Here is a 25,744-nt window from a genome sequence, read left to right as displayed (position 1 = left end):
CCTCGCATCCGTGACTGCAGCAGCGCCACCCCACCCCACCCACCCCTGCCTCCTGCGCCCGCCAAGATGAGAGTTCCGGCACCTTTTTTTTTTTTAGAAAAAAAGCACTGTCACAAAGTATAAATAAAGCAAGCTCTTGGACCTGGGTTAATTTAAATCTTTGAGATATTATAAAAAGGCAGTAATCCAGGGCTGTATCCAGAAGACAGATGACTGCTAATTTGATGCTGAGAGAAACCTGCAAAGGGTACTCCAAAAAACCCCATCATATTGCCTTATTCTGGGGGTCTATTGTTTGAATTGTGTGATCCTAATGTCCTGTTTATTCTTTTCTGTAGTCTTTGTGTGTTTTGGAATACTTGGACTTCTCCCCCTTGAGAGAAACTTTAATATTACTCACTAGGATTACAAAAACCTCAAAACTATTTTGTGAATCCAAGATAACATAGGTTTCTTTCTCAAAGTAAAACTGGTACAAACTGCTGAAGGGTTTTTTTGAAGGTGGAATGTTACCTTTTTGTTCCATCCATAGTGAAACAATTATAATAGAACAAAAGTATCAGATTAGATCAGGAAAAGGGTTACCTGGAATTTTTGATCCTCTGCCTCTCCAGTTTGAAAGGCAGGTGGCAATGCATATTCTCAGGTCTAATGCGCATTTGTTATCTTTTGTTTCAACTGAAGCAAAAATATGGCATTCAGCATATTATCTTTTTGTCTTTATCTGTGGACACTTGAGCACTAGCTTTGTCTGCAGCTCAATTATCATAAACATAATTTATCTCAAGGCAATATAAAATATCAGAGCCACAAAGTCTCAGATTAGCATGGCGTGTTGTAATAGATGTACACATACTTTGCTGCATGTCATAACTGATATCTGATAGAAAAATGTGGGTTAGCATTACCACCAGATGGTTTCGTAACTGGCTGACCAACTACACTCAACATGTAGTCCTCAATGGAACTGCATTTACATGGAGGGAAGTATGTGGTGGGGTACCCCAAGGCTCTGTTTTAGCTCCTGTACTCTTCAAATCTTCATCAATGATATGGATGAGGGGGATAGATGGGGAACTCATCAAATTTTCAAATTACACCAAGCTGGCAGGAATAGCCAACACCCCAAAAGATAGGCTTAAGATACAGAAGGATCTGGACAGACTTGAACATTGGGTACTATCTAACAAAATGAAATTCATTGGTGAAAAAAGTAAGTCTACATTTAGACAAGAAAAACCAAATGCACAAGTACAGTATAGATGATACCTTGCTCAATAGTAGTAACTGTGAGAGGGATCTCGGAGTCCTAGTGGACAGTCACTTAAATATGAGTCAGCAGTGTGCTGCAGCTGCCCAAAAAGCCAAAACAGTTCTAGGCTAATTATCAGAGGGATAGAATCAAGATCACGTGAAGTGTTAATACCATTTTATAATGCCTTGGTAAGGCCACACTAGGAATACTGCATCCAGTTTTGGTCACCACGAAGTAAAAAAGTGGTTCAGACTCTGGAAAGAGTGCAGAGAAGAGCAATAAAGATGATCAGGGGACTGGAGACGAAAACATATAAAGCATAGTTGCTGTAATTGAGTATATCTGGTTTAATGAAAAGAAGGACGAGGGGTGACATGATAGCAGTGTTCTAATATCTCAGGGGTTGCCACAAAAAAGAGGGAGTCAAGCTATCCTCCAAAGCATCTGAAGGCAGGACAAGAAGCAATGGATGGAAACTAATCAAAGAGAGAAGCAACCTAGAACTAAGGAGAATTTTCCTAACAGTTAGAACAATTAATCAGTGGAACAACTTGCCTCCGGAAGTTGTGAATGCTCCAACACTGGAAGTTTTTAAGAAGAGATTGGACAACCATTTGTCTGAAATGGTATAGGGTTTCTTGCCTGAGCAGGGGGTTGGACTAGAAGACCTCCAAGGTCTCTTCAAACTGTTTATTCTGTTCTGTTCTATTGTGTTTTGTGCTACGCTACAAAATAGTATTCTATTAACATTTCATTTGCTTTCATGCCGTGAAAATCTTTGATTCTTTTGTTCTCTGGAAATTGGTAGCAAAAGGTCAAACTTTGCTTATGGAATGTCTCCTTCAATCTGTTTTGTTTTTGTCCAGTGTGACACATCATCACCAATTAGACTCTTTCAATTTCTCAATCACAGAACAAAAGTATCATTTGAAAGTAGCTTAAATATCCAAAATGTTTGGTGAGCTGTCTGTCATTCATTGGCATAACTTTGAAGAAAATCTTTATGACCATACCATTGTATTTTTTTTTTATACAACAGCAACAAAACCAGTACAGAAGAAAGCTATTTGAAGCTTCTCACTCTTTACGTTCAATGATGTTTGGCCAGGATCGTTACAGACGTCGATACTGGATTTTGCCTCAATGTGGGGGCATTTTTGTTGAAGGCATGGAAAGCGGAGAAGGTAATAAGCTAAAACTAAAAAGATAAAGGTGAAAGTTTCCCCCCTCCAGTTGTGTCCAACTCATCTCTGTTTCTTAGCTGAGGGAGCCAGTGTTGTCCGAAAATACTTGTGTGGTCATATGGCCAGCATGATTTGTTGAAGTGCACAGAACGCTGGTTGGCAGGAGCTGGGGCAAGAATGGGAGCTCACTCCATTACCTAGTGCTTTGGTCTCAAACTGCCAACCTTTCAGTCAACAACCCCAGCATCTTAACCGCTGGGCCACTGCATCCCCAGCTAGATCTGGGAACTCCGAGAAAAATGTCCATGCTTTTCTCTCTCGAAGTCTTCATTTAGCGCCAGAAGCTGGTATGCAAGTAGTTAACTAAAGAACTGAATGCGCTTTTATGTTGCCTTGTGAACTATTGATAATCTCAAATTTACAATCTGGAACAAATTAAATCTCTGAGGAGAAAGTGTCCTATAAGGCAGGTACCGTAACAGGGAAAGGATGTTTCTTAGGCATGCCAAGGTGACATTGCTTCCCCAAGGGGAGCTGAAGAATACCCATGCTGTTGGATCTAATGGGACTGGCAGAACCCACAGAGATAGGCAGCCTTGCAAGAAACCTGGCCCGCTGCCCTTTAAAGGTGATTATCATCTATCCTAAAGACACCCCAAACACACTGTCACTAGAGAGATTGAAATTCAGAGAGAGGAAACACCAAACGCTTCTCCTTCCCATTTGTCTGTTCCTTTCTATGTGATTCTCTCTTTTCTTTTGCTCTTTGTGAAGAAATTGTTAATGCATATTGACACATGCTTAAAAGAGAACTGGGAAAATGTGGAGATAAAGAATGAAAGCTTTCTTTATTTAAAAAATGGAGCTGCTCTCTGAACACAGCTAATAGAATTCTGGAGAGTTTACATTTCAGAATATTTGTCAAATATTTATCTAGCAGAGTCTGTTCCTCTTTATTTCCTTTATGAGGACTTATAGGTATAAATTGATTATACATTCATCCACAATTTTTTATTTGAGTGATGTACGTTATTGAATTTATTGTACTCACCTTTAATAAAAACACAAAAGGAGCAAAGGATAACAAAAACCAATAGTACATTTCTTATGCTGGTATTTGAATCTTATAGTAGGATAATGCCTAATTTTAAGGCACTAATTGTTAATTAAAAATAAGCAATTTAAGCACTGGAAAGAATACATTAAATAAATTAAGTAAAAATAATTTCCCTTGAGATTCTTATGAGTGAAGCATAAGTATGATGGGTGCCGCGGAATGGGAATTTTTATATAACATTTTTATAAAAAATGTTTTGTCAGAATTTTGTTGCCAAACAAAAAAAGCCCTATTGTTGGTACTAAGCCATGGGTTAGGAAATATCTCACCTTGTGGACGTAATCCATGTTGCTTTTGTTGTCTACAGAAAGCCGCATTTCCTTATTTTGAAATTCTGGAAAGTATGGGTCTTTCCCCAACAGTATTACTTTTGTGATTTGGAATACTACTTAGAACATAGTTTGAATAGTTACTTTTCAATTATCTTAGAGGGAGGGTCTGTGTGTAAAAGAGATATTTGATGCCGATATTCTAAATATTCTGTGGAATGTTATCTTTTTTTTTGAATAAATTTAGTCTTGGAGAAATTTTAGTTACACTACAAGCGTATCTTCATATTATTTTTTAAAAAATATTCTGCATCACTAAAATGGAACAGTACCCATGGAATAAATTAGGACATTAAAACTAAGGTATAGTATATATGCATTTCTCTTGCTCTTCCTCTCTTATACAGGTTTCTACAAGCAGTGAAGTGTTTACTTACGTTTATGTATCAGAGCATGCAAAAAAATGTTTCACCATATAAATCCCCTTTGCATGATGCATTTAATAACACTGTTTCTTCTGTCTGGTACCACCTTCTGCTGAAGTGTCAAACATTTTCAGTTCAGATGTTAAGAGGAAGCTTTTGATTGTTTTTCTGTTTCATCTCTTGAAATGAAATTGTGATCAGCCTCATACATGCTGGTTATATTCTTTTGGTTATCATTGTTGATTTTATGCTAGATGAATATCCTACCTTAAAAAATTATTCTATAAATCAAAAGTATTTTTTTTAGATGAGAATGTTTTTCCCCCCCCCCGCCCCGCTTGGAACAGCTTGAAAACCAAATCCATTTTGGCTGTAAATTGAGTTAAGTAACTGTCTTTCTATGCATACAGGTCTGGAAGAAATTGCAAAAGAAAAAGAGAAGCTGAAAAAGGCCAAAAATATTCATATCAAAGAAGAAATTTTTGAGACCTCTGAAGAAAAATTAAATTGCTTAAATGCAACACATTGTAATCCAAAAGAGGATCTCAAAGAGAAGGATAGCACAAATCTCTTCCTGCAGAAGCCTGGCTCTTTCTCAAAGCTAAGCAAACTTTTAGAAGTAGCAAAAATGCCTCCCGAGTCGGATATTCTGGCCCCCAAAGCTAATGGCAGCGCAGCAAATGGGTGCTCATTGTCCTATCAGAATAGCTCTAAAACCTCCCTGTGTAGCCACCAGGCCACTTCATCACAAAGCAGCAGTGAACGATCTGATCCAAATCATCTTTTTAATCCTGTGGCAACAGGGCCAGGGAAATTTTATAGTTCTCCATTAATTTCAAACGACCAGCTGTTAAAGACTCTTACAGAAAAGAGCAGGCAGTGGTTCAGCCTGTTACCCAGAACTCCTTGTGATGACACATCGGTTACCCACCTAGATTCACCAGCTGCTGCTTCTGCTACCACTGCTTCTTCATCCCTCACTCCACATTCTCATCCTCCATCCAAATCACCCTCACCTGTTCCATCTCCACTGATTGGTTCAGCCTCTTCACCAAGCCCAATAGGATTAAGTCCATTTGCCTTGTCACCACTTCAGGTAAGCATTTTATTCCATTACAGGAAGTTTCATCCTGTGTGCTTTCTACAGGGGAAAAAAAAAGAGTACGGATGATGCTAGGAGTATTGATAGGAATCCTGATTACCCTTTGTGGTAAAGGAGGAAAGTTAATTAGGAGTTATGGGCATATGAGTGTGAAGATCTATGGGGTCAGGTCAGCTGTGGGTGGGTGGGTGATGCAGGGAGTTGTAAGGAGGAAAGGAATTAATTTAATCATCACTTTTTTTTCTCCCTCCAGTTTCTCTCGATTGGAATCTCTTCCAAAATTCAATCCAGTGGTTTTGTTCAAACATTGTACTAAGCCCTAATATGATTGTTTCGTTTTGGCTAATGGAATGTTTGAAATCATTCTGGTTGAACCAATCCTTATAGTTTGTAAGGCACAGTTTATGTCATAATTGACTACTTGTCAATTGAGCCATTGTGACTTTTTCAGTAATCCATTCTTAAAACTAACTATGGCTTAGTATAGAGTGTGAACCCAGTTATGGATATTTGATATTTATCCAGTGCTTTTTTTGTGAAAGAAAAAGGTGCCGGAACTCACACATGTCACACAACTCACCTTGCCTATCCTACAAGGTTCCATCCCAAAAAAGGTGCTGGAACTCCGTTCTGAGCGTTCTATGACAAAAAAAAGCCCTGTATTTATCTATGCAGAATTAGTATAGGTGAAACTTTACTTTGATATCCAAATTTAGACAGTTGTGTATTCAAGTAAAAACCTCCGTTTTAACAAACCATTCCAGGGGAGGGAGTGTGTCTTATTTCTGAATGTCTGTTCAATCTGAAACTATGTTATATGCAGTAATTCTCATTGTTTCTGTAATTATGTAAATTAATGCAAATTATTTAAATACCATGTAGTATATCTTAATTGTCCTGATTTCAGATGCTACATTAGTTCAAGAGGATGGAGAATTGGGACAGAAATGTCCATTACATCTGAAGTTTGTTAAATGTAGTTATCCGCTGGTACCTTTGGTGTACACACTGTTTCCTTACACACTGTTTACAAGCTAGAGTGGAGGAGGTGGAATCCCTGCTAACCTCTTTGAAGTAGTTCTTTGCACAGTGTCCTGTTTCATCTTAGTAGACTTTGTCTCCAAGAAGATACAACCATGCCTGCAAATTTCTCCCAGGAATTGAGAAGGCCCCTCCCACCTGATAGGAGTTCAGCACTGAAATCCTATTTTTACTTTTCTCAGATATTTGGCTGGCACTCCTCCCTTAGAAAGCACTACTGTGCCTGCAAGTTCTACTCAGTTCTCAAAGGGTTTCAGAAAAGAAAAAGGCTATTTGTTCATTTCCCCATTATAATCAGTGAGGACATAGAAAGCATATGCTAGAAAATGGGCATTTTGTAAACCAAGGGAACACTTTGGATACAAAATGAGGCAATCCGAGTCAAAGAAACCTACAATATTTTCCCCGAAAAAGATTTGAAAGCAAATATTTTTTGCATGTCAACAACTGTACTATGTGAAAGCATGATTTATTGTGATATTTTAAAGTGATACTGCTAATTATTGAGCTAAATCCATACTTTGAAACCCATCAATTACCCCCCTGAGCAGGGGGTTGGACTAGAAGACCTCCAAGGTCCCTTCCAATGCTATTACTCTGCTATTCTGATTGCAGTTTTCTGCCTGGAGTTATTATATAACTAATAGTTGTAACTATTCAAATTGGGGTTGTTATTGTTGTTTTTGTATAGCAGATGAAGACAGGATTGCCTGTAATGGGACTTCAGTTCTGTGGATGGCCTCCTGGTGTTATCAATTCAAATCATCCATTTTCATCTCCATTGCCTAGTATGGGGTCTGGCCTAGGACTGTCAGAGGGCAATGGTAATTCTTTCTTGACACCCAGTGTTCCAACAAGCAAAAGCGAATCACCAGTGCCACAGATGGAGAAGCAGACTTCTGTATCTTCTTCAGCTCTTGTGGAAGTAGCCAAACCAGCTGATTATCCTAGTCCAAAGCCTATCCCAGAAGGTCAGTATCCTTTTATTTCTTTTCAGAGGTGTTTCTGACTAATTCTAACAGAATCCTAGTTCACGTTCTTCTAGTTACAGACTAGGCCTTTTAAAAATGACCTAGCGTTTGTTGTGGCAGAACACTGTTTTATTTTCTGTGGCAGCAGCAACAATGGCAATAACAGCAAGGATCTCAGCTGTAGCTCTCCCTGATGTCATATATCCGTGTCTTTTAATCTCAGACGACTCAGTTTTGGGGGGTACCTATTTCCCATATAGAATATTTGTATGTTTTAAATCCTTCTTTGTCTCCATATTTTGATTCAGAAATGCAGTTTGGCTGGTGGAGAATTATTGACCCAGAGGACCTAAAAGCTTTGGTTAAAGTGTTGCATCTCAGGGGAATTAGAGAAAAGGCCTTACAGAAGCAAATTCAAAAACATATGGATTATATAACTGTAGCTTGCCTCAAGAATAAAGATGGTATGTAATTGAAATGGGGGAAAAAAGTAATGCAATGGTATAAGGAGAACTAGATCTTTTAAGATTGCCTTCTAATGGCCCAGATGGCCCAGAAGTAACATTAAGTCTAGGTGACCTATTAATTATGAAATGGCTAATGGAGATCTTTCTTTAATTAAAAAAATACATTAGAGTATAAGTATAACCATGATGGATTAAGCCAAGGCCCATCTTAGTCCTGTATTTTGTTTTTCACAATGGCTAACTTGGTGTGTTGGCAAGTAGGAGATATTTCTCTTATCCTGCAGCTGGTATTTGAGGCATGCGACCAGAGAATAACAATGGATCTCCAAGACTAGCAGCTATTGACTGATCTCAATTTTTCCAGTCCCCTTTTAAAGCTGTCCAATTTAGTGGCCAGCACCACGTTAGGTGGTAATGAATCCACATGACAAATTATGCTGTTGTGAGGAAATACTTCCTTTTGTTTCTTCTAATCTTCCAAACATTCCACTAGGTAACTCCTTGGCTGTGGTGTTTTGAGAAAGAGGGAAAACCTGTCTTGATTGAGTTCCCCCTCAGTGCTTTGCATAATTTTATAAAACCTTCTTATCTCAATTCTTGCATCATTTTACTGAGCTAAAGATTACCAGGCATTCTAACCTATTAAATTCATTTGAAAAGCAAAATACATTACACCTCTATAAATTGGGTTTACAAGTATATGTCTATAGAAGTAATTCTTGTTGGATTAATTGTGACCTCTTATATTGATAAAATGATTGTTGCAATTGACCTCATTGTTACTACGAAACAATTGATCTGCACGTTATACTAAAATAGCCTAATCTAATTTCTAAATACAGCTGCAATTATTGAAGTAAATGAAAATGATGAAAACCAAGTAACACGAGATATTGTAGAAAATTGGTCCATAGAAGAGCAAGCCATGGATACAGATATTGCTATTCTTCAGCAGGTAGAGGATTTAGAGAGAAGAGTGGCATCAGCTAGTTTGCAGATCAAGGTAAAACGTATTTCAGTAAAATCTGTATTTAGTAATTATTGGCTAAAGTGCTAATTCAAACTTACAAAGGGTAGTTTTCCTAGAGTTAAGCATTATTCTCGGTAATAAAAGAAATCAAAAGACTTTGAGGATTGTATTAACATTACCTGGAATGAAATATTTCATCCTTTCTTATGGAGTAGACTTTATTTTTATGGTTTGTTAAATCTTAACATGGGATTTTAAAAATATAACTATTTTCATGAACCAAACTAGACACCGTGAGTTCTAGTCGCACCTTAGTCATGAAAGCCAGCTGATAATCTGGGACCACTATCTCTCTCTCTCTCTCAGCCCAATCTACCTCACAGGGTTGTTGTGAGAAAAATAGGAGGATGAAGAAGCATTAGGTATGTTAATATTGAGTCATTTATAAAAATAATAAAGGTGGGTTAAAAATAAGTCAGTAAATAAATATTATGGAGGAAAGATGACCATCGTAGATCTGCAAGTCCTCAGAGTCATGTAGTAGAATTTAATGCAATATTATTAAATTCAAAATACAGCATTTCTGGTATCATACTTCATATTTGCATGGTTCAGGCTGAGTGTAGATTGAGACTTTTTTCTGTCAGGTGTTGGAGTGACGGAGGCCAATAGCATCTATTTTCTGTCTCCTATAAAGTTTTAGTTTTATCTTCATTGGAAGATAGACTAGTATTATCTGAAACAGCATCTCTACCCAGTGTGTATGGAAAAAGATGCTATACAAGCAGCGTAACTTTGAGCAGTTTACTTTCTGCCTTGTGTGCCGTCCACATAGCTCCAAAATGGCTGCTGCCACTTAGCTTGCGGCAAAGTGTTTTGCAAATGCAAGTTCTCCCCATGTGTGAACATTCTGGTTCACATGGTGGAGGAAGACTTGAAGGAGGTCAGCAGCCTCCTATCTGCCTGTGAGACTCTGGGCATCCTTGGATCCTTCTCTGTCTGCCAAAGACAACAGAGACTCACCCAGCAGCCAAACTTTTCTTTTTCTTTGGATTCTAGCAAGAATAACAATCTCCTGGATCAATATTCCTATCAGTAATCCCTGCTGCTATCCTGTCTTAGCGATCTTGCTCTAATCTCCATGTTTGCTGGATGGCAAAGAGATAGCACAGAGTTAAAAGCAGGGATCCTGCTTCAGGAGATGGAGGGAAAAGTCCTCTTTTCACTCCTCATTTTTCCAAAAGTAGCAGCTCCGTAGCAATCACTGCACCTGCCCTCATATGCAGGCAGCAAATTTGCTGGCCTTGTTTTCAAATTGCAGCAAGAAGATGACTGCGTAAACAACGTAAACAACGATTTTCTCTTTTCCTCCCCTCTTGAGGATGGGGGAAGACACATTATCATGTAAGTGGGATAGAGCCTTTGATTTTCCGTGCAAACAGAATAGTAAGTTCCACTGATGAAGAGCAAAGGCTAGCTAGCTCTTGGATTCCATTTACGTTCCACCATTAGTCATGATGATCAAGATGTGACTTCTGGCATCTTTAAAAATTTGGGAGAAAAATATATGTAAATATTTGCATTTTTTTTCCTTGTGGAATTAACAAAATGTGCAATATGAAGGTGTTACGTATCACATATAATTAATGTGAATTAACCTTGTTACTCCGAGTCATCAGAAATGATTACAGGGTTTAAAAAAAAAACAAATTAAAAATGTGAAACTGGGATTTGTGCCAGTTATATATTTCCCACGAGAGCACTGGCTCTTGGATGTGAGTTAAAATCAATTTATTACTTAGGAACTTGTTGGATTGCAGATTTTTTTTTCCTCTCCCAAAAATGTAACATAAACCTCTGATTTAAAAGTCAACGTGGGTGGTTGTCTAAGTAGTGTAGGAAAGAAGAAAAATCAGCTTTCTGATTTTTATTTTTTTTAGACCTTCTGGAAAGAGATGCACAGTTTAGGGAGGTGAACAAATGACCTATCCATTGTCCAAACTGAAATGGTTACAGTACCAAACATATGTGTGCCCAATTTTGTATTAAAATGTAGGGTTGGATGTGCCCCGAACCAGAATCGGAAAGGGAAGACTTGGTATATTATGAGCATAAATCAGTCACTCCATTGCACAAGAAGCGTGATGGTGATTGTGTTGGTGGAGAAGAAGGCAGTAGAAGTACTCTAGAACGGAAGAGTGACAACCCTCTAGATATAGCTGTAACCAGACTTGCTGACTTGGAGCGGAACATAGAGCGAAGGTATCTGAAGAGCCCCTTAAGTACCACCATTCAGATCAAACTGGATAATGTGGGCACAGTTACTGTCCCTGCTCCTGCACCATCCGTTAGTGGTGATGGTGACGGGTAGGTTATTGAGATTAACTTGAAAAATTATTGTGCTTCTTTGCTAATTGGAGCCTATTTTTTCTATTGTGTGTTTTATCTATGTACCTTCTTGTATGTCTCTGATCCATACGGACTGCGTTTTTATGCATGGTGCTGTGCAAAGATTTGTTTCATTTATTTATTTATTTCCCTGTTTCTTACGTTAATCCTGCAAAGTTATCTTATGGTTGTGATTGAGCTTTGAGGCACGTAGCCACAGTCTGTGCACTACATCAAATTTAGTTGCTTAAGCCTTACTACCCTTATTGGCTGTGTATGTTTTTGTCATTGCTTGGCTTTCAATGTGACGATGATTGTTCCACGTTCAGAAACTGATGAAAATGGATGTGACCTGCTTAATTTCTCTATATTTCAATGCAGAATGGAAGAGGATATTGCTCCAGGGCTAAGGGTATGGAGAAGGGCATTGTCAGAAGCTCGCAGTGCTGCACAGGTAGCTCTGTGCATTCAGCAGTTACAGAAAACAATAGCATGGGAAAAATCTATTATGAAAGTTGTAAGTGTTATGAACTGATTTTTACATATCCTATTTTCCTCCTTTCCAGATACCTAAGTTTGATAGCATTGTCGCTGCATCCCAAAATTACAATTAAATGGCACTTTTACACGGTTCAGACTAAATTTTTGAAAAAAGAAAAAAGGGCCCTCCTGTAGCCAAATTCAGTATGTTGAACTTCCACATGACAAATAGCCTTTCTGCTGGCTTATTTTGAATTTTATGGAGTTTCTTTGCCTCTCCCTGGCAGAGGTCTCCATGCAGTTAATAAAGTGACGCCTTCTATGTTGCCATAAGAAGGGTTCTGGGTCCAAGACTGCAATTAAAGGCTTTTTCAGAAAGATGAGATGCAAAGTACATGCTTAAAGATGTGCATGGCTTCTTTGCATGCCCACCCAGTACAACGGTATGTGCAGATTGGATGGCTGTACAGCATACAAGCTGAAATGTCCATCTCCGCATAGAAGTAACAAATTAACAAGCACTGCTATGTTAATTGCATATTCATAAATTGCATGCAAATGCATGTAAGAGATTTTGCATGAATCCTGGGCATCAGATTTCTGAAAATAAAGCTTTTTATGCTGTAGTAATCAATGGGAAAAAGTACTAACAAATAGTGAGCGTGTTACTCTTGAAATAACTCTCTCTTTCTCCAACTTGCTACAAACTCTCAAACTTATTTTTCACTGGTTATTGTGATATGTATGCTTCCAACACATTTTATTAATATAGCGTGCACTGGAATGATTTTCGATTAACATTGGAAATTCGGTCATTTTATATGGTGTTTCTTCACTAAAAATTGGGGACTAAAACATCTCCTTTCAAACTTTAGGCATTTCTTATGTCACAAAAGCAAATACATTTTGGAATGAAGATTATAGATTATCATTAATAGTCTTCAAAAATGAAGTCTTAGGACAATTGTGACTCCTATTTAGCTTTTGGGCTTGGACTGTCCACACCAAATTTACATCCTTCTTAACCAGCAAGCAATAAACTCAACATAAGGACACAACACTATCTACCTTTCCTGATTTAATACTTTCTTTATATAGCATTAGTGGGAACATCATATTTTTATTTGAATTCCAATTTATCATAGACTGAAACACAAATATGGCACAATTGAAAATACAAAATATACAGTAACTGGGAATAATTTTCAAGTGCCTTAAGAACATTACAAAATCTTCATGATTCCTCCCTAATTGAGTTGGTTGAGAATTTTGGTTTAGATAAGATCTGTAAGTTTAATGAAATTCAGGAGGTGGATGAAATTATTTGACTGCCTGTGTATTTATTTCTCTGCTTCTGCTGTAAGTGTAAATGGTCCATATAACAACAGATATTGAGCATAATTTTAAAGTGTTGCTATAGTCTTCATAGCATGCTGTAGTTATCATGTTCAAGTGGAAGATAATAGATGAATCTGAAATAATTTCTCTGTATTTTAGTACTGCCAAATATGTCGAAAAGGAGATAATGAGGAACTACTGCTTCTCTGTGATGGCTGTGATAAAGGCTGCCATACATACTGCCATCGGCCCAAGATCAGTACTATTCCAGATGGTGACTGGTTTTGTCCTGCCTGCATAGCAAAGGTAATAAGAATTGGAGATAAAGCTGTATACTTTTCCCCTCAGCTGACTGCCATGTAATTATTGTGCCTAAACTACAAGACATGGTACCTTCTAATTTATACATTAATATCTTGACTACTCATAGATGTCTCTGAGGTACAAGAGAATACACCTCTTTGACTTACTAAATCAGTCTAAGTCTAATACATGGATATTTTTTTGTTGTTAGCTGCAAAGTCGTGTCCGACCCATCGCGACCCCATGGACAACGTTCCTCCAGGCCTTCCTGTCCTCTACCATCTTCTGGAGTCCATTTAAGCTCAACATGGATATTTAGAAGTTTATTAATGAAAGACTAGAATTAGGATGGCCTGCTCCATGCACTGCATGGAGCCGGACAGTGGTGGGATTCAAATATGTGAGCAGCCGGTTCTCTGTGTGGATACTACTTTCGGAAGTCCATTCTGGGCCTAGGCAACAAACAATTAGCTCCCGGTTCTGCCAAAGTGGCTGAATCCCACCACTGGATCTGGATGACTTTCTACAAGCATTTAAGGACTTTCCCAGTGACTTTACAGCAGCTCTGTTGAGTCCTTGATTCCTGCCTTTCAAGAGGATACATGTACTTTATGTGATTGCTTGCAAGTGCTTGTCCCTGCCAGCGAGCCTCAGGTGGCTCCTTAACATACCAAGGACCATCAGAAGATAAAGGGGCAGTATTAATTTCCAACTTGCCAAGGAGAGGGTTATTGCATATATAGGACTGGTAGTTGGATCAGAGGCCTTCACAAAACCTCTTATAACCCAGACTTAAATTTAGTAGGAGCTACGGTCAGCACTTCTTGTCCCTGGAAATTTTGAATTGGGAGTTGATATTGTGAAACACTCCTTGTTACATATTCATCTCCAGTGCTGTCCTTTCATCCGCATGGTTATATCGACATGTGCCATGTTCTCACAGCATAAAAGCTTTGCCCTTGAAGAAAACTGCTGATACACAGATGCTTCCTGAAAGCATCTGGTTCATAACTTTTTAAAGACATTTTTAGGAAGGTTCTGCACAGTTAATTCTTTTTAGTGTGCTTAGCCTGTGGCCAACTGTGGCCCTCTTAGGATGAAAGCAAAATTGACAAAATCATGGTGATATATATTAAATGAAACTCAAATAGTTTGGCCTCCTAATGAGAAGGAAGGACTGACTGGAGAAGAGCCTAATGCTGGGAAAGGTTGAGGGCAAGAGAAGAAGGGGACAACAGAGAATGAGGTGGCTGGATGGAGTCACTGAAGTAGTAGGCGTGAGCTTAAATGGACTCCAGAAGATGGTGGAGGACAGGAAGGCCTGGAGGAACGTTGTCCATGGGGTTGCGATAGGTTGGACACGACTTCCCAACTAACGACAACAACAAAATATATTAACTAAGTTTGCTAACAGAGATAAATACATTCTTGCTCTGCTCTTACTGGTTTCTTCTCCTCCAATACAGGCAAGTGGTCAGACTTTAAAAGTTAAAAAAAATCAGATGAAAGGGAAGAAAAGTAATGAACACAAGAAAAGCAAGAAATTCCCTCTACCGGTAGAGATGGAAGATGAGGACTCAGCATCTGTAAGCAGCTCTGTTAAAAGGGGGAAAACGGAGGCCAAAAAGAGAAAAATTGAAGATGGCATTTCTGTTAGTCCATCAAAACAGGAAAGTGTCTCCCCTGTGAAGAAAATGAAACGTGATGAATCTAAGGACTTGGCTTTATGCAGGTATTGCTTGGGTATATTAATTGTATATTTTATCTGGAAATACACTGAGGTTCTCAGGTGTGACAGGAGCTGTTTAAAATTGAGCTTGCCCTAATCTCATGCAAAGAAAGATCTGAAGGGCCCCAACTTAAGAGCAAAACAGATGAATGGAAACGCCACGTCTACTTTCCCATAGCTTCTTTCCTGCCTCACTTCCTCACCTAATCTCCCTTCTGTTTTTATCTCATGACCTTTATTGTTTTATCAATGTACAAAATACAAAGAAAAATAAATATAGGAAATTAAGGGAAGGAAAAAGGGAGAAGGAAAGAAAATATAAGGTGGAAGGGAAGAAAGAAAAAAGCGTTAACTTCCGACTCTTTTTAGCACAGTACAAGATAACAACATTACAACCTCAACTTTTTACTTTTACATTTTAGTATATAACTAGCTATTTCTGTAACAACAAATCTATCTATTCGGCAAAACCCAAGTCAAAGTTTCATTTATTTCATCACAGGCATAAAATCCAGAAGTGATATCCAAATAAAAAACATAATTAAATATATTTTCCTCTTCGAATAAAACAATCAATTTAACCATTTCTGCTTTATCTTCCTTGCTGTGGAAATAATATGTACAGTATTTCTATTTGCACTTAATAATCTTTATAAACTATCACTATTTATACTAACAAATTTCACTGTATTCTTTCAGATTCTTTAACCTTAAAGGGAAAAATACTTTTTTCATCCATTTTTAAAATACTAAACTTTTCTTTAAAAACATTTCTAAAATCACAACATTCTTATACAAACTTGTTTTTTAAAAAACTTCCTCTTAACACACATACTTTAAAGTTCACTTTCAGACCAATAACATTCCAACTCCAATTAACTCATTAAATTTGGACCATTCCCTCCATTACCCTCATAGGAAATTTTTTTCTTCTTGTATACATCCTTTTTAAAACTCTAAACTTTTCTTTAAACTAATACATCTTTTTCTTTAACTTTCTCTTAAGATAGATACTTTCAAATACACTTTTAATAATGTTTTACAAACTTTGGGAATTGCTTACGCATTATATGTAAAGGAAAAAATACATTTACAAACTTTAGATTAAGACTTTCTTTTCATTACAAATATCAGACCAATAAAAATCCATCCTAATTCCAATTGACTCATTAAGTCACTCCTTCCTGCTTGTCTTCATGGAATAAAATCGTTTTCTTGTCTGGAATGTTTGTCAAGTAGTTATAAGCTTCTCTTTTTCTCAACCTTGTTAATGTCCATGAGGAAAAAGTCCCAAACTTGTCCTTTTAAAAGTTGCAGATGTTCTTGGAGCTCTTCTTTCAATTGTGTTGGGAAGTTTATATTTAAACCATCATAATAAAAATAGGTGTCAAGTTTATATTCGAAAATTGCAATTGACTCCTCTGCATTGTCAGCTATGTGTGAAATTGTTTCGGTGGTTTGGTAACTTTCTACACATATTTGCATCTCTGAAGTAATTTGAGAAGATTTTTTAAACATCCTTGGAGCATAGCTGATCTATGAACTGATGGATTTTATTTAAAGATTTTTCAAATACATCTCTAATAATATCTCCTCCATCTTTTTAACTCCCTCTTTAATCAAAGAATAGCTTTTTTGTAAGTCACTTAAGTCACTTAACAATTCCTGCCTAATCAGGAATCATAAAAATCAGAAAGTTTTAGCAACCCACAGCAAAGCAGACCAAACTTCAAATTATTAAAAACTAGAACCACAATTTTCTGCCCTTATATCAACTTCTTTTATTTTTATAGGTTTTATTAATTTTTAAAAATTACAATTTTTAGAACTTAGTAAACAACATGTTGTCTGAGTTCACATATTTAACATTAACTTCTTCAATATAAATCCATTCAGTACTGCATAATCCAGTATTTTTTCTTTGATCTTCCTTTATTCTCCATATTTTTCCCTTTTCCCCTTATTAAACAATTACAATTCTTAGTACTATTGATGTATACAAAATTAGATATTTATTTATTTATTTATTTATTTTTGGGACTTATATGCCGCCCTATCTCCCAAGGGACTCAGGGCGGCTTACAACAATAAAAACAACAATACAAAAATTAAAAAACGAATTAAATAACAGCCCCAAAATAAATATAGACATAGATATAGACATCTTTATATTTTACTAATATTATAGAAATAATAACAATTCATAAGTCAATATCTTGTTTTTTGTGCTCTTATTAAAGTTTGATTTCCCATCAATATTTAAAGTATCTTTGTCAGTTATAATTTTCTCAATATTAATTACATTTATATAGCTAAAAAAATTATTCATACCAATCCTCCTCTTATTTTAAAATTTCCCATATCAAAAGAAGAAAAAATGCTATTTTAATTCTAAATCATATCTTCCATTATAAAAATCTAGCTATATCTAAGGGTCATCAGTTCTTTTAATATATTAAAACAGCTATATTAAACAGATAGTGACCCCTCTGAAGTCTAACTCTTGCTTTGTTTCTTTGCCAAGCAGCTTTCCAAGCCAAGGCAATTAAATCGCCCAAGAATTTTCTTTCTATTTTTGTGAAAGCTGCTTGGCATGAGAAAGACAATTTAGGTAGAGGTTTTTTTTTTTGGGGGGGGGAACTCCGCCCATCCATATTCTCTAGACATTGCCCGCTCTATGTTCCATTTTCTAGAATCTTCTTCCTTGTCATCAGATGTATTTTGGAGAAGGAGTAAAGGGTCTTTTGTATTTTCATTCTTATAGGTAGGTCTTGCAGCATTTTATTTGTGTATAGCAGTCCATATTTCCCTTCTCCAATCTCCTCCATCTCTAGGTCGATTTCTTTTGCTTCATACTCTGATTTCTGGTTTATTTGTTTATACTTTGTAATCGTTGTCTGGGAGCTTTCCAGTTGTAGCTTCAATTTGGAGATTTGGTCCTTTATATCATCTATGTTATTTTTATTCTCATTATGGTTTCTTTTTATGTCCTCTTTGTGTTCAAGAATTATTTGATGAATTTGCTGTAGCATAGAGAGTATTTCCTTCTGAAAGATATTTGTTTTTTCTTGAGGCATCATTCCTAGAAATCCTCTGGTATCACCAGTCACATTAAGAGTGAAACAAAATTTCCTCTAGTTTTCAGTATATAGCCTTTATAAACCAGTCCTAATAGCAATATTTTATAGTAATCCTTTATATCAAGTATCCTGAAAATTATCAGTCAGGCAAGGTTGTAATCCACAATGTTCCCAGTGTTCAAAATGTTCAATCTCCCTGCAGCCAGACATATTCAAAAGTCAAGTTTTTCTTTCTCTCCCACTGGCTCTTGAGATTAAAAAGTCCAAGCTCAGTAGATATTTATAGTCCATGAAGGCCAGGATGATAAATATGCCAAAATATTTATTGCCAGCTGTTCTCCCTTAAGCTGAAAGTCACCAAGCAGCCAAGGAGCTAGTTATAGTGTGCTGTACTCAAATCCACCACTAGATGTCATTCAAAGTCCATTTTCCACTCTTAAAACAAAAGGTTGATTTCTTATATTTCACCTCAGTAGTTTTTTTTCCCCCAAAGAGAAAATCTTAACAATTATCTCAGTTCTCAGATTTATCAAAACTAGCTTTTCATTACTTTCACTTCAGTGTTGTGTATTTCTGTCTCCCATTAAAAACATTAAAACACCGCTTCCGTTCACATCTGGAGGTTTTAAGCTTTTTGGGAGCCTTTCCCAGAAAATTCAGTTGTAAAATAGTAAAGAAAGGATCAACATTGTCACCCAGTCCAAACATGCTGTTTACGATGTGCTAATTAAAGCTTTCGTTATTCGGTTGTCAGCAGCTAATGGCCGGCCACAGAGGTTTGGCCGGTCTTTCCCCTGCCAGTTTAGAGAGCTTTCCTTAGATTGAATGGAGAGACTGCCATCTCTCCATGATCAACAAGGCACCCCTCCTTCATTGCCTCTTCGGGGTAACTTTAGGCCCTTTTCAGGGCCCCCAGCAGGGTGAAATCGGACGCGGAAGGCAGAGCTCTGCCTTCCCATCTCTTTTCTTGTAGTGACGCAAAACCAGACGCCCAACTTTCTTTTAAAAAAAGATACTTCACACTTCCTTATTTTAGCTTGCCTTCAGCAGCCTTCTTCCTTGTTGTTTTAACAATGAAGAAATCCCCCAAATGGCACAGATCTTCAAAAAGGACTAACAGGCTGTGGCTAAAGAGAGCCTCTTTTAGCTTAATGAAGATTAATAGTCTTTAAAAAAGATTAAGAAATGAAAGTCATAATTTACTGCCCATTTGAAAAATAAATTCCAAAAAAGCTGCTTCTTCAACCAACGAACAGATTCCAGCCCCATTCCCCAGTTTTCGGCATGCATGCTACTTCAAACATAGCTCTTGAAGCTACTTGCAGATCTTTGCTGTATTGGAGGAACTTGTGGGATAATTCTAGGACTTTCCCTAATCCAGGAGAGTCATATAAACTAAAGGAATGTCGGTTCCTTCTGTTGGTAAGTTGAAAAAGCTACAGTCGAGGGAAAAATCCTTCAAGGATCCTTCCCTTGGCATGTCATCTGTTGGCCGTCTTTTTACCGGAAGTCACCTAAACTTCCTTCTGTTGTCAAAGCTTGACTGGGAGAAACAGGTTTTGGTGCAAAGTGCAGAAAGTTGGGCATAATTCAGTGCCTGATATTCATGTGGTTATTTTGATCTCTCAAATCTGTACAGCTTCTGTGGTATCATTTTCATCTGATTTTGGTTTTTACTATTCTCCTCTGTCCGAAATATTTTCTAAAGATTCCTCTCTACATCAGATGAAGTGGATTGTAGCTAATCCCTTAATAAATGTGTTACTTTTTAATATACCATTTGACTTTTTTTGTTGATATTCATTGAAACATGAGGTGCAAAATAGTTGAGAACTGACTTGTGACTTTCTTTCTAAACATTGTTAGTGTGCTCCTGTCTGAATTGGAAACTCATGAAGATGCCTGGCCTTTCCTACTTCCTGTAAATTTGAAACATGTTCCTGGTTATAGGAAAGTTATTAAAAAACCCATGGATTTTTCTACAATTCGAGAGAAGCTGAATAATGGACAGTAAGTAAAAATCAGAGGAAGCACAGAAAAGAAAAAGTGAAAGTTTAAATCCACTTTGATTAATTAAAACCCAGATAGATTCAGATGTCTAATATTTTAGGTTGTAAAATACTATAATGGCGAACACTCAGGGCTGGCAAAGTGAGTGAGTATGTAGTACTAGTAGTTACACTGGAGATTGAAGCTTTTGTTGTTTTCTTGGACTGTGTGTATCAGACATATATCCAGTAAGGAACTATTTGATAGCTTCTGCAAGCATCCACACTGTGATGAGTATATTTTACACACACACACACAACATGGTGTGTGTGTGTGTGTGTGTGTGCACAGAAATATTTATTCTTGTCTGTTCTGAAATAGCTGTTGCAAGATATCTGAGGTCCGATGTCAAACTCTTGTTTTAAGTGGGAAAATCAATTCATTAGTTAAATTTCAAAGGGAAATTCACTATTGATGACTTCAAAAGGCAGACATGGACTCAAGATTGTTTAATTATGTATTAGATCTTAGGACCACCATCAAAGAACATTTACAGAGTCAGGAAAAATGGTGTAATGGAAGAAGTACAGAATGTGTTGTACTGTTATACTGTATTATATGTTATATTATGGTGCTTTGGAAGGACGTGGTATAGTGCTTAGGGCTTAATGGAGGACCAGCAGCAGGAGGAAGAGAGGCAACAAGTATATGCATATATCGCACAATGCATATATCTGCATTTTTTAAAAAAATAAAAAAGCTTTGCTGGATAAGATCGAAGCCCACATAATCAGGTATGCAGCAGTCAGCTAAAATGCCTCTGGAAAGAGACAAGTCAGGAACATAATAGTATCCTTCCACTTATGCTTTATAATGTTTAATATTATAGCAGTATAGCCATGAAAGCTTCGTCCTGCATGAATTATTCAAACTCAATCAATTTATTTACCTAGCAATACAAGTAGCAACAATTGCTATAAATCACCATATGATGAATGTCCTGCTTTTACCATTCACATTTAAATTAAATCGGAATATTTTTGCATTCTCTTTTCGGTCTCTTCTGATTTAGGCTGATATTCATGGTTCTAAAATGACACAGAACACAATTTAGTAGTATTGCGAACTCAAACTTTCAAACAGTATCAGTCTGTGTTCACCTTCAAGTTAAGAAATAGCTGGGTGCGGGGTTTTTTTTGTTTTTGTTTTTGTTGTTTTGCTATTGGCAGTTTTACATCCTTTACTGTATATCTGAACTTGTATTAATCTACATTTGTCGGTTTGCAAATCAAAAAAAGCCTCTTCTGTGAGTGGTGGTATGAAACCAAGTTGTAACAATGGAAATACAGAAGCGAGCACACCTGGCTACAGCAGTTCCATGGTATTACAGTCCTACCTTTCCATTCAGAAGTCTTTTGTTTTTGCAGGACCAAAATTATGGTGTCATGGCAGCCAGTTGGCAGGGCAACAGATTTTCACCAGAGGCCCTTCTGAATGTGGTTGCACGCTTTGTGCCTTCATGCTAAACCTGCAGTTCAGAAGCCCTTCTTAAAAGTCTTTGGGGAGGGGTATGGGAAAGGGTATAGGAAGATCAATAATAAGCAATCAAACACAAATTCCAGGACATTAGAAGCATTCTAAAAAGCTTTTAAACTTCACTGAAGGGGTGGAGGGGGCAGGAAGATCGATTAGAAATAGCAATAATGCCTTCATTTCAGGTTGAATTTGACCACAATTGAGCACAGTACTGAAATTGAATACAATTGCAGATTGGCAAGAGGTGAGGAAGAGCGTGTGTACACACACACACACACACACACACACACACACACGCGCAGAGCGAAAATAATTCGCCCACTTTTTCTTTTTTTGATAACAATGTTGAACGAAGGACAAATGTGCATGACATTTTATGAGGCATAGTTTTGGCTTTTATGGAAACTACCAGTAGGTGGAGCTTGCTGGTGGTGGATTGAAAAGACTCCTGAAAAAACTGAACTAATTCTGGTTTCAAATTCTAATGGCAGCAATGAGATACTATTTAAACAGGAGTTTGGTTGTTATCCAATTTATATGCCACTCATCTCTCAGGGAGAAGCATATGAGACCCAGTTTGAACTAGTGGTTAAGGCACCAGGTTCGAAAGCAGAAGATCGTGAGTTACAATCTTAGCCGTGAAAGCCAGCTGGGTGAATTGGGGCCAGTCACTCTCTCTCTCTCTCTCTCTCTGTCCAACCCACCTCACAAGGTTGTTGTGGGGAAAATAGGAGGAGGAAGGTGCGTTAGATACATTTGCGACCTTGAATTATTTGTAAAAAAAATAATAAAGGCGGGATACAAATAAATAAATAAAAATACTGATATGGAGAAAGAAAGCAATCTGAAATACACTTGAAACTTCAGAAATTGAGCTGGAAGGGCAGTGTCACTGCAGAGATTAGTGCCTTTAGAAGCGTAGCCGGACAGAGGTAGTACGTACGTGTGGATTTTATGAATATTCTCTTAGTTCCTTTTAAAATAAATCAAGTTTTAATTTATTTTAAATTACGCAATGTTTTGAGAGTCAGTTTGGTGCAGTAGTATAAAGGTATCAGACAGTGTGTTCTAGTCCCACCTTTGGCACAAAGCCTGTTGGATGACCTTGGCTCTGTCCCTTACTCTCAACCCTAGGAAGGAGCAGGCAAGGGCAAACCACGTCCAACAAACCTTGCCAAGAAACCCACAGGGACTTGTTCAGAGAATCAGACACGACTGAATGGGGGGGGGGGGGAAATAATATTTGTGTACCCATTGTATTCCCCAAGAGCCCTTAAGCTTTCTTGAGAGTGTTTGTTTGGAAGTCAGGTCCTTCTGTGAGACTGATTTACTCCAATAAATATGAACTGGACTGCAGCTAAAATTTACACTGGCCACTTTTGGAACACATTCACAGCTTTGAAATGTAAGCTTATGCTTTTCATTTGTTTGATCATACCACATCTATTAACTAATTGATGCTATTAATGAGACGAGGTGGAGGTACAAGCAGTCCTCGACCTATGACCACAATTGAGCCCAAACATTCTGTTGTTAAAGTGTGATATTGGTTAGGTGAGTTTTGCCCCGTTTTATGACTTTTCTTACCACAGTTGTTAAGTGAATCACTGCAGTTGTTAAGTTAGTAACACGGTTGTTAAGTGAATCTGGCTTCCCCATTTTGCTGGTCAAAAGGTTGCAAAAGGTGATTGCATGACCTTGTGACACAGCAACGGTCATAAGCTTGAACCAGTCACCAAGCATCTGAATTTTGATCACATGATCATGTGGATGCTACAAAGGTCGTAAATGTGAAAAATGGTCATAAGCTACTTTTTTTCAGTGCTGTTGTAACTTTGAATGGTCACTGAATGAACTATTGTAAGTCAAGGACTACCTGTATAAATCTCTCAGAAGCATTTTAAATGAATATGATTCTATATACGATCAGGACAGATCAACCTGAGAAAGCTTGCCTGTGGTAGTTGCTATGAGTGGATACTGACTTGATGGCATAGGATCAATCAATCAAAGATGAAATTATTCTACAAAGTGTGTTGCCATTGTAGAGTATTGTATTAAAATTAGACGTTATTGGTTATATAGAAAATGTGTAATGGTTGGCTTTGGTAGACTGTGCTGATTTATAGCATTGTCCAATTTTAGACAAAACACTGCATTTCTCCCTGGCAGATGTCTTAGTTTCATTTTTCTGTTTTAACGTCACATAAAAAGAGTGCTGTTTTTGTTTTGTTTGTTTCAGGTATCCTAATCTTGAAGCTTTTGCTATAGATGTCAGGCTTGTGTTTGACAACTGTGAAACATTTAATGAAGATGATTCTGACATTGGTCGGGCTGGCCACAACATGAGAAAATATTTTGAAACAAAATGGACAGAGATTTTCAAAGTGAGCTGAAATGATTACAGTCCAACATGTTTTCTTAATTGAGGACAAATAAGACCAGCAATGTGAAGTGTATTTACATTAAAGTACAAGGCACATGCATAACTAATGACTGTTTTATTTTTCCTTAAGGGATCACGGGGAGTAGTGCTAATTCTTAAGGTTTCACTCCTTCAGCAACCATGGCCCTTGGTTCTTGGTTTGTGTGTTTTATCGAACTATTTTAGGTAGAACAGGGAAGCACACCCAAAGAATTTAAATGTAAGGGGTGTCATAGTGCAATAGCAATTTAAAATATATCAAAACGCACTGAATATTCAACCACCAGAGCTCTAGTTGGGGGAAAAGTTGTATTTCCCCTTTCAATAAAATATCTATTTTTCATTTTTTTTTTACTTTGTAGTTTATTTTTAGTAAATGTATTTAATTTTATGAATTATTTATGATTAAATAGCATCCAGACTCTTCGTTTTCTGTGAAAAGGAAGAATTAAAAAATAAAATAAAATAAAATTGCTTTAAATGTTGAAAATACAACAAGGAATGTTTTAAAATTAAAAAAAAACAAAAACAAAACAAAGCCAAGTAAAACTGTTTACACTGATGTGCTGTAAAAAGCACGAAAAATTAAACTTTACTGTAGAGTTACAAGTACATTTATATATATGTTGCTGCATCACTTGTGTAGTTAAATTGTATTTCAAAACAGTGAAGAAAAAAATGAAACATATGTATATACTGTTCATTATTGTTTATATTAAGTCTTGTTTTAAATATGTATGATGTGTACATATTGTTTGCAGACATTATTGTTTATGCCTTAGAAAGGACTGTAGCATTTTATTTTAGTTTTAAGGTAATTACAGCTATATGGCTTGTACAGTAAGTATCCTCTACCAACACTGTGGAGTCTCCTTAATCTTTGTAGTGCCTGCCTTTAAAACAGGGTGTAGGGGATATTAGTTTTCCATTTTTCTATTTTGTTATATAATTTCAAGCCACCAGGGCCTCAAATTTGAGTATAATCATTTGTATCCATGTGGAATAAAAATGTGACAATTTCTTACGCACACAGTATTTTTTCATAAAAACATTTCCCTCCATTTGCCTTGCCACAGAAACAACAAAAAAGAAAAAAAAGAAAAAAATTTGTAACCACTGTGTTTTATCTACTGTGTGTTGTGGTGGCCTGTTGGAGGCAGATAGATCAGAATTTTTTTTGTACCTATGTAAGAGTACTTGAAGTTTCATTTAAAACAAAATGTTGTGGAAAAGGTAGCATTCTTTTTTTTTAGGAGTGTTATTTTTCACTAGTATTTGTGGCACGGATACAATAAAAGACTGTTTTGCAAACCAGTTTTTTTTCTCAGTTATTTTAATTCTATGTTACTCAAACACATTTTAAGAAACCTGACATTATTAGCAACATGATTTTTTTCCCTTGCGATTGTGAATGGAAAATGTACTATATAGAACATTTGAGGGCAAAACTCATCTTTCTGGGAACAGAACATTCTGTAAAATACTGGGAATTTCTCTTTTTCTTTTTGAATAAACCAGAATATCCTGTTGTTTCCTGAAACATTCTATCCCCAGAATGCTGCCCTTTGCACATTGTTGTTTCTGTAAAAGATAGGAGTAGGAGAATCAGAGCTACAGCTTATGACCAGATTGCTTTGGATATACTTCAGTCTGGTGTTAAACTAAAATCTATTAT

General features: G+C 36.9%; 1 protein-coding gene across 11 annotated transcripts in view; it reads left to right on the top strand.

The window, feature by feature from the left end:
• BAZ2B (bromodomain adjacent to zinc finger domain 2B) overlaps positions 1-25,383 on the top strand; it is a 228,494-nt gene extending 203,111 nt beyond the window's left edge. For 7 of the 11 annotated variants that reach the window (XM_081315163.1, XM_081315165.1, XM_081315166.1 and 4 more), the window contains 11 exons: positions 2,295-2,439; positions 4,661-5,346; positions 7,085-7,364; positions 7,673-7,828; positions 8,674-8,834; positions 10,858-11,168; positions 11,571-11,706; positions 13,167-13,313; positions 14,777-15,042; positions 19,986-20,129; positions 23,887-25,383. In XM_081315163.1, the coding sequence (XP_081171289.1) occupies positions 2,295-2,439; positions 4,661-5,346; positions 7,085-7,364; positions 7,673-7,828; positions 8,674-8,834; positions 10,858-11,168; positions 11,571-11,706; positions 13,167-13,313; positions 14,777-15,042; positions 19,986-20,129; positions 23,887-24,040 (2,586 nt within the window). In that variant the 3' untranslated portion in view covers positions 24,041-25,383. The remainder of the gene's footprint in view (positions 1-2,294; positions 2,440-4,660; positions 5,347-7,084; positions 7,365-7,672; positions 7,829-8,673; positions 8,835-10,857; positions 11,169-11,570; positions 11,707-13,166; positions 13,314-14,776; positions 15,043-19,985; positions 20,130-23,886) is intronic. The other 4 variants (XM_081315170.1, XM_081315167.1, XM_081315161.1 and 1 more) reach the window with 2 other exon arrangements.
• The last annotated feature ends 361 nt before the right edge of the window (positions 25,384-25,744 follow it).

This window comes from Vipera berus, assembly GCF_964194415.1.
Source record: "Vipera berus genome assembly, chromosome: 1".
Classification (NCBI taxonomy): Eukaryota; Metazoa; Chordata; class Lepidosauria; order Squamata; family Viperidae; genus Vipera; species Vipera berus.
The sequence above is the reverse complement of the archived record's forward strand: the minus strand, read 5'-3'. Positions and strand labels throughout refer to the sequence as shown.